Below are 9,775 nucleotides of genomic sequence, written 5' to 3'. Positions count from 1 at the left end.
AAAAATCAAATCACTTAAGTTACACAACAAAAAGTTTTAGTACCTAGTACATGATTTCATTTTTTAAAGCTGCAACTAAAGCAGACACAATTTACTCAATATCAACTATTTTACCACATAACATTTTGGGGAAACGAGATTTCTACCTTTAAATCAAGTTCGTTCTTTTTTCCGCTTCAAATCGTTGAGCTTCTTTACCTGTAACATTTTGGTGGACAAAAACTCTGTTCTTACTCGAAAAATATTAGAAATCTCAAAAGGTAAGTGAGGTAGGAGTAAGGCTAAGGGAGCACGGGTAAGGGAGAGGAAGACCACTCTGCATGTTTGCAAATGATATTCCCTGATATGGAATCAATGGAGCATTGTGGAGAGAAATAGAAGACTAGTTTTGGAAAAAGAGCAAATCCGGGACGACCTACTTTCGTGGCCGACTTATAACACAAACACACACATGGACTCATCTACATTAATCATACTTTGTATGCTAGGAATTCCTTATGTGAAAGAAATCATGTGTGGCTCCCCCCAAAAGATTCTGTGACCACAGAAACAGTGTCTGTGTGTCTGATCTCTGGATGCTACTGTGGTCTGAACATTTCGAAGATGATTTTTAACATTTGTTTTCAGAGAAATATAAACCGGGCCACTTCTAATTTTTAATCTTCATCTTCAAAATAATAATTCCCACTCCCTCCTCCACCAGCAGATTCCATTAAGTGGATTTCCAAACTGATGATTTAAGTGTTTAACTGTGAACTCCTATTTTGTACAAATGACCATTTTTATCTGCAATGCACAGATCTCAATAGCCAAGACACACCTGCAACGTTCTTTCTTAAATGCTAATATTTGTGTGAAGTTTTATTCCTTTTACTCCTAAATTCTTCCATGAAAACTTTTTTTTTTCATATACATTTTTACGAATATACCCTCCCTCTGGCCGTGAGTTTAAGAGTGGTGTCTATGTGCCTAGTGGGAGAAGAGATAGTGCTTAAAGGGAAGTGGGACCCAGAGGCAGGGGAGGCAGAGGGGTGTGAGTAAGAGGCCAGATAGGGTCGAGATGCATACTCTGAGCAAGGCTGGTCACATGAGCTTGGGAAAGTGCTAAAAGCAGCTGTGGGGAGGTGAAGGTCTTGGCTGAGGAGCAAAGTTGAATAACAAGGAAATATTTGGCTGATAACCTGTCTTTGTGACATCACAACTGTGGGAAGAGTTCTCCTGGCTGCAGCAGCTAAGTGTTTGGGAGAAGCAATGTAAACACAATGTTCTTTTGTTACTATGCACAGCAAATTTGCTTTTCAGCTTGCCCCTTGTATTTTAAGGCAGCTGTTCACCAGAGTGAGTGCTGAATGATGTGACAATCTACTTTCATGGTATAACACAAATAAAAGTGTACCACATTTAAGAATATTTTGCTCTCTCTTCTGGCACTGACACCAAAATATGTCTTCAGAGGAGCCTGTCTTCAAAAGACACAATTTTCTGGGTAAATGAATGAAGTCCTGATAAAAAGCATGGGTCATGTGAATAGCTTCTCATGCGAACCATGCCAACCATGCCTCCGCAAGACACTAGTACATTCTACCCATATGTTTTAGATCAGCCTCTCATGATGGAGAAACCCTCAGGAAGCAGCTACTTTAAGAACCCTGACAGAAAACAGGTCTGACTATGTCACTATTGGCTTCCAATGCAGTGTGTGAAACCAATCACGCCAAGAGAAAAAGGGAACAGTGTGAAGAGAAGATTCAAAGCAGAATAAGGAGGAAGACAAAAGGGCAAAAGAGAATGCAAACTCAATTAGAGAAATTAAAAGCTAGATTACACAGTATTTCATTTTACCGTGGTGATGTGATGCAGGAAGGACACTAGACCACAAAGTGGTTAAATTTCTCTCTTTTTTTAGTGTAAATCTGCATTTACCTATTTAAGTCAAAGCGTAATGACAACTTTATAATATCTAAAAATTGACATTTGTTTAAATCCATTTTTCAAGTTTTATCCTTTTAAAATAAATCACAGTATATTTCATCGTATCTAGCTTCTGCCTCAGTGCTTTACACACTTTGAATTAAAGCTTGTTCAAACAATTCTAGATCGCTGTTGCCAAACCTAAGGACAGAGATCAGAGCAGCTGCCCCTTTCCAACAGGGGGCAGCGTTTTGTTTTCTTCTTTGAGACAAGATTCAATTATCTTGTAAGTTGAGTTTCACTGAGCCTTCATTGCTGCATTCCACGTGGCCTCTTTCCCTGACTAGAGAAGCATGTGTTGTCCTTCATCCAACTGTATAGTTGCCCATTTGAATTTTTTGGCATCAGGGCTGCAAATTTACTCCCAAAGGAAGATCTGATAGTAACTATTTCATCAATCTGATTTGAGAAAAGGAGCAGTATAGTGCCTTTGTAAGCATCCTGATCTTATGAAGCAGGAGTAAATGATTCTTTTTGAAGATGCACTGACTCTTTCAAGCAAACAGTGTAGATGTATGCATAGAAGCGGCAAAGTATTTAGTTATTTGCCAGAGAGAACAATGCTATATGCTTGGGAAGATTGTGTGATGCCTATTATCCACACTTACGTCCCAAAGCTCTGCTGTTGTTCAGGCTCACAGCTGTTCCCTCCAATCAGGGAGGGAACAGAGAATGTGACAGTGGGTGGTCCAAATGGCAGCAACCCCAAAGCTGGAAATCCTTTCCTTCTCTATTTCCCAAATCTTTCCTTTGGACAATACTACTATTGTGCTCGGCTCTTCTCTCTGTCTTGGAAAAGGCTTATGACGATCCTTCTGATTTGGTCCACGATCTATGATTTCACTGGTACTGCTGTCTTCTGTCAATGCAGATCACATCCCCACAGCTCCATGGGGGACGGTCTTCAGGAGTAGCTGCGGCTGCCACGGTCATCATTTGTCTGATCAACCCTCGAGTTATAGATCTTTCTGCACTTAGCTAAGCTGGTCACCACAAGCCAGTCCATTGTGGGGCCTTGACTTGACAGTTTTCCGGCTTGCCAGAAGTACTAGAGCTTGTGTTCCATTCACACAGCCTTTAAGACCCCAGAGTTACCTAATAGCCCCTTCATGGGCTTCAAGAGTTACAGTACTTTTTAATAAATGAGATGATTTTTCTTAACCCTGGTTGTTTAACCTCATGGTTAAGATGAGGATAGTTTCAAGTTAAATAAAACTATACAAGAATGTCACACAAATTTATTTTATTTCAATTACTTCCAAGAGTAAAGGAAGGATGTTGAAAAGAGATGTTCTTGGTACTTAAATATATCAAAGAAACGCAATATTATGAGACAAATGCAGCAGCCAGAGCCGAATTCTGACATTTCAAGATGGTCGAAAATGCCAACGTCAGGCCCTGGAACTTTATGGTGAATATTTAGCTCCAGACCGACAAAGTATAAAAAAGAAAGAAAACATTTACCCAGGATTCTTGCTTAGCTGACATATGAAGGGGGCAGTTAAATCAGAGATATATTTAAAATGCCAAAGACCGTGTGACGCTCATATCTTTATTCCATCTTCTGTGTTAAGTGAACTCCAATGTATGGCATCAAATGCATCCCAATGACACGGAACTCAACTTTGGTGTCAATCATCGAGTATTGTTTTGCCTGCTTTCACAGTCTGTCTATGTGACGAGTTAGCAACTTGTATATGAATGGATGAATGAAAATGTAAGAAAATATCTGATCAAGCTATATAGCCTATGGGGCCCAGTTATATTATTTCTCCATTGTGACTTTTCTTATTTGCCAAGCTTCCTACTTCTTGAAGATCTGTATGCAGTTTATTTCAACTTCTAGTGCTGTACATATCTACATCTTCTGGATTGGACTGACCGTGATCCATGAGCTTGGGGTCAGCCTTAAACTTTGTGGCTGAGACAGCACCTGCTAAAGCATTAAAATGAGAAAGTGTAAGACGTGAGATGACATTTGCTTTAGGTATACCTTGTTATACAGAAGTGGTTAAAGTTGGCATGGCACTGATATATAACACCTGATTACTCAGACTAAAGAATTTCAAATCTCTTGGGGGCACAGGCACATAGTTAGTAAAAACTGTCCTATCACATGGTACTAGGAACCAATGGAAGGAGCATTCTAAACCATTCTGTCTGTGTTCCTTCCTATGTCAGCTTAGAAAAATTTACTTATTTCTCAGTGTCAATAGCATCCATAAAAAGCTAGAAACTAGCAACCTAAGGAATGTACAATATCAAAATGGGGTTGATGAAAGCCTAGTGACTGCAGGTTACTTGCATCTTCCAGTTAAAGTCACAAGGCACCACTAGCTGAGATACCAATGTGTACTTGCCTCCAAGTAGGGGCAATCTGAGAACAACACTGATCCTTGGCTCAAAAAATATCTCTCTCTCTCAAAACGATGAAAAGCTGGACTAAGTAAACAGAAGCACTAACCCGCAACTTTGTTAATGAAGAAACTCTTCAAATCAAATGCGGACCAGATATACTTAGACACGGTCCTCCTTAACTCTCTGGCTTCACCATTTCTGTACTCTTGACTTCCTAATATACCCCCAACCTCCCAAAGACTGACTCGACCCCACTGGGTTTCTTTAGAGTTTATTGTTCAGCTCAGGTGGGAGCATGAGAAATTTGGGGGATGGAGTCAAAGGCAAATGGAGCTCATGATCTTCCTTGACAAACCAGCTCCTCTCTCAGACTTCCCAGTTTGGGTCGGAGGCATTTATCTCCCGTACTTGAAACCTGGGAGGGAGCTCTGACTTCTCTCTCTCTCTTTCCTCCCACATCCATCCTGTTACCAACGTCTGGCTATTCTCCATCCACCTTTTAATCAGAATTGTCCTCAACATCTGCACTGCCATGAGCCTAGTACAGGTCTTCCTTACCACCTCGGCTTTCTCCTCCCCAGGCTCTTCCATATTCACAGATGTGTATGGGGTCTCCTCAAAATAACCTAGGTAGCTCCCTACATCTCAAGTCCTTTTGTTAGCTAAATTCAAAAAGGTCAACAATCTGGCAGCACACTGTTCCCACTCCTTCCACTGACTCCAAACTCCACCCAAACTGGAGTACTGGCTCCTTTCTATACTTATTTCTTGCTTCTGGTTTCCTTTGGTTACACTCTTCCCTACCCTAAGCTTGGATTTTTTTTACCCAGTGAAATCTTCCCATCTTGTAAAGCCCAGTTCAAATGCTATTAATTGAACACAGCCTTCCATGTCCTCCCTTAACCCCTCCCCCCAAATCAATAACACCCTATGCTGCCATCTCGAGGACACAACACTTTGTTTAAACCTCACTAACGTACCTGGCCATGGACTAGTGTCATTTGTGTGTAAGTAACTTAGTCCACCACTAGACTATAAACTCTCTGAGGGGAAAGAACTCCACTTTTCTCTCAAATCTGCTTTCTTTTTCAGCGCCTGGCCTAGTGCTCTAATATGTCATAGGGGGTACTTAAAGATCTTTTAAAAATTGAATTCCTGAATCAAGTGAGTGGGTATTTGTTTTTCCTCTTAGAAGAAAGCTTTAACTCCTTCTTCCAAATATACTTAAATTTTTGGTACCTTTAAACACAAACTATTTAAAAGGAAAGTTGGGAAATGAAGAATTTGAAAATTACAGAACTAAACTAAGTACAGAATTAGGAAAAGGATTTGATGTTTTTCTATCACAGAATGAAAGAGAGCCGCCTAGAAGATTGGGCAGGAAGAATTTCAGGCAATAATAGCTCTTCCGCACTTCATTTGTCCTCCTCCTCAAAAGGATATTAATGATCTTTCTTCAGTTAACAATCCATGTACATCTCAAACCTGAAATCAAGCATCCAAGTGGGAAAAGACTAGGCAAATTTCAGGCTTTACTCCTAAGGGAGCTTAGAAATCCAGAAACTCTTCTTTTTTTTGTATGTAAAATTAGGATAGTAGTTTTGGGTCCTCAGCTCAATACATGAGAAAATTAAAAATAGTAGCCCTTATGAAATTCTCCGAAACTTTTCACACAAATGGCCCAACTGGATTATTCCCAATATCATTAAGGACGCAGTCAACTCTGAATTACACATGTCGACAGTGGGCACTAGAAATGTAGATAATATCATAGACTTTTTAAGTAAATGGAATGACAGGAATACTCCTAATGCCATTAAGACGAAGTCAATGAATTACACACGTCGACAGTGGGCACTATAAATGTAGATAATATCACAGACTTTTCAAGTAAACGGAATGACGGGAATACTCCTAATGCCATTAAGACGAAGTCAACTTTGAATTTCACACATCAACAGTGGGCACTATAAATGTGGATAATATTGTAGATTTTTCAAACAAATGGCACCACAGGAATATCACTAATGTCATTAAGACAAAGTCAACTCTGAATTACACATGTTGACTAACTCCACTAACATGACTATATTCTTCACAATGAGCACACTTAGGCTTCTCCAGTTAACTGGATCACTATTCTTAGATCAACTTTCCAAATGCTACTACTTGCAAAGGCACTCATGATAACAGTAGCTACCACTCTTATGTCTGATGCTGGAACTTCTTTTAGCATCTAATGAAAGGAAATTGGATAGGAAATGGAAATGAAGAAAGATTGAATGAAGGAAACAGAATATACAACATGAAGATAAGCTGCTACTTATTCTACATGGGTGACTTTCCATGGCCTAGAAACTTACAGAACTCAGAAAGGCATGATTCTCTTGATTTATATAAACTACAGCACCCCCTCCCCCCACCAGGTTTTAAAATTACTGTTAACTATCTCTACTCTTAAATCAGTCCAGTTAGCCAGCTGAAGCTGTAGAACATTGCACTGTGTAACATGCAAATATAAAAGAACATGGCATGGTCCCAGCCTCCAAATAGCTGAGAAAAGACATAAGAATACTTATGAAATAAAACTATCAAGGGCAACCTGATAACTCATATTACCATCAGAAATTATTTAGGGAGAAAACAAATAAAAACCAAGGTAAATGATACTAAACGCACCTGAGGATGGTGCTAGTTTGCTTGTGGACACTTTCGATTCTGTCACTGCCATGGCTGCAGGTGTGTCAAGTTTGATGTCTCTTCTAAGTTGTTCAGCAAAAAGATAGTTTTCCTCCAAGAATAAACAACAAAAGACATTGAACTTGAGTCCAGGAGGCCCAAATGCTATGTGCCACCCTCTGCCCAGACACAAAAATAAGTACAGAACAAACCACTTTCTTTGACCGGAAACCTACCTTCATCTCTTCTTTGAATTCAGTTTCTTTTTGCGTGTAGTTTTCTGTCCACAAAGATGCAAGAACTTCATAGACCCCCTGGCTTGCAGCATATGCCTTTTTCCCAGTAACCTAATTAGAATACAGTGGAATTTAGAGTCAAACTTTTTTTTTTTTTGGGGGGGAATTGGGGGAGAGAATGTAATAATAGCTTTTCTTAATGTATATGTGCTGGTTGCAGGAGTTGCCATTTTCTTCTATGAGAATGCCTAAGTCTGACCTAAAAAGATAGAAATATCTATATCTATATATCAACATATACACAGACAGAGAGATAGATATCTCGCTTTTACTAAACATAAAGCTTCTGAACCATTTGCATCACCTGAAATAGATTTTGTAAAGACTATCTGTATAAGTTTGTGTATATAACAAGCTTGCTAGTTTCAGTTAAGAAATATCTTAGGAAAGTAGAGTTCATTGTGCTGCTACAAAAGAAAAGTCAACTCAAATTTGAATTTTGTTTCCTTGAAAATCTTTTTTACCCCTACATGGAGAAAGCATCAATGAATGTCCCTGGAGAAAATTCAGTTTGAAGAACAAGGTCTAAAAATTGAGGTCTGCCATTCATTAAAGCAGAACCCTCAATCTCCAGATGAAGTCCCCTATTTAAATGAAATTGTTCTTGCCTTCCTTTACCCCATTTCTCTAAGATTTTTTTTCCCTTTCTTACCCTGCAGTGGTTTTTTTCTGTTAAAAATATTTCTTAAAGTCATTCACGAAATATTTAGCAGCTTTCGGAAGGGGGCCTGTAGTTGTACAAATGTTAGTTACTGACTACATCACAATGGTGACCTTTTCAAGGACAAACCACTTCTCTTCACCAAACTTCTCTCCATGTAAGTTAGAAATAAAAAATACCATGGAGAGATCCCCCAAACCCTAAAATCAAACTCAACCAATCATAATGTCACAGTGGTAACTGATTAGTTTTCCTTTGATCTTTTGGATACACCCTACTTTGATAAATCATTGGTGGTAAGAAGAACAAAATATTTGCATTATCAGCCTATGGTAATTAATGGTAAAATCTTTTTAATTCCTATGCAACCTCTTTGGTGGTTGTTCTTTTTTTGCTTCTCTCTCTCTTTCTGTACACACACACACACACACACACACACACACACACACACACAGAAATACATCTATGTATCTCTATATGGCTATATACACAGTTGTATGTATGTATATATCCCTGGCTGTAGCAACACTCCCCCTTCCTGCCTATCTGCTGCTATAACTTGGCCATATTACCAAGTATCAGAATCCATCCATGATATTCTGAAGCTGGTTACAAAACAGGCACTCTTAGCTATACAAATAATTTAAAAAGTAGTATAATAGAAGTACGAGTAGAAAATGTTCTTTGACCAAGTCTATATTCTTTAAATCAGAGGGAAAACAAGTTCAGGAGATAAGAAAAGAAGCCAAAGACTAGAGAGAGCTCTAACCTCTCTGTCCAAGAAAGCTGTAAACTCGACTGAGAGTGTGTGTGCACAAAGCAAATCCTACAATGGCAAGGGCTGAAATGAGAAGAAACCATTCAACTGTACAGTTGAGCTGACAAGAAAAACTGCAAAAGGGCTGAAATGCGATTTTCATGGAAAGGATTTCCTAGTTCCAGATGGTGTTCTAGACTTGAAATACACACACACATACACATACATATTTTTAAGACTTAAGAAGCCACTGCTGAATATCAATTGGCTGTTTCTAGCATTATGTTAATATGCTGCACTGAACAGCTGCCAGCAGGTGCAATTTTCTGTTAATTAAAAATTTAATTTTATAGCATTTAACAATGGAGCACTCCCCTCTGTATAAATTCAAAAGCAGTCTCTGAACTTAATATAAAAAAGAGCATTTATATTGTTTAATTTTATTTAAGTAAATTCATCCTGTCTGCTCACTTCTGATGGTCATGTAATTAAGAGTGTGGTATTTATCATGCTGAGATGCTAATGTGATTTTGTGTGACTAATGCCAACACACGAGTGTTGATATCAACTCTATCTCTCTGTAAATTAAAGGCTGCAGGTGTGGTACAACATTTAAATTTTGCAAAGCTTTGAGTTTAAACAAATATAAGAATGTTGATACCATCACTATGAAAAGAACTTACCTTGGTAATTACTACTGCCTGAGCTGGGTAGCAAACAGATGCTCCTAAAGCGGTCAGTCCCAATGGATAAGCAATTTTCTTAAATTTAGAGCCTGTGTAACCCAAACAAAGTATTTAACTCCAAACAGATGCTTCTACAACATCAATGTTTTCCCCATCTCCATTTCACAGCCAACATTCTATAAGAAATTGCCCCTGGGAATCAAAGAGTCAAGATGGTAGCTAAAATATCCTTGAAGAATTCAACTCAATTAATATACGGCCCCCGGCCCCCAGCTGTCATGTTCAATTCATGTATAGTGTTTGCATAGACAGCCTGCTAACTGTTTGAACACAACAACCTCCTTTTCTTCTTTTTCTCCTGGCTCTA

At 38.8% G+C, this 9,775-nt stretch overlaps 1 protein-coding gene across 6 annotated transcripts in view; it reads right to left on the bottom strand.

The window, feature by feature from the left end:
- Positions 1-3,199: 3,199 nt before the first annotated feature.
- The window catches only part of APOOL (apolipoprotein O like), a 104,114-nt gene continuing 97,538 nt past the window's right edge, over positions 3,200-9,775 (bottom strand). For 5 of the 6 annotated variants that reach the window (XM_051968539.1, XM_051968545.1, XM_051968543.1 and 2 more), the window contains exons 6-9: positions 9,406-9,497; positions 7,245-7,355; positions 7,009-7,120; positions 3,200-3,907 (exon numbers count right to left, since the gene is read on the bottom strand). In XM_051968539.1, coding sequence (XP_051824499.1) covers positions 3,807-3,907; positions 7,009-7,120; positions 7,245-7,355; positions 9,406-9,497 — 416 coding nt within the window. In that variant the 3' untranslated portion in view covers positions 3,200-3,806. The remainder of the gene's footprint in view (positions 3,908-7,008; positions 7,121-7,244; positions 7,356-9,405; positions 9,498-9,775) is intronic. The other variant, XM_051968541.1, reaches the window with a different exon arrangement.

This window comes from Antechinus flavipes, chromosome X (genome assembly GCF_016432865.1).
Source record: "Antechinus flavipes isolate AdamAnt ecotype Samford, QLD, Australia chromosome X, AdamAnt_v2, whole genome shotgun sequence".
Lineage (NCBI taxonomy): Eukaryota > Metazoa > Chordata > Mammalia > Dasyuromorphia > Dasyuridae > Antechinus > Antechinus flavipes.
This window is presented reverse-complemented; position numbering and strand designations above follow the sequence as displayed.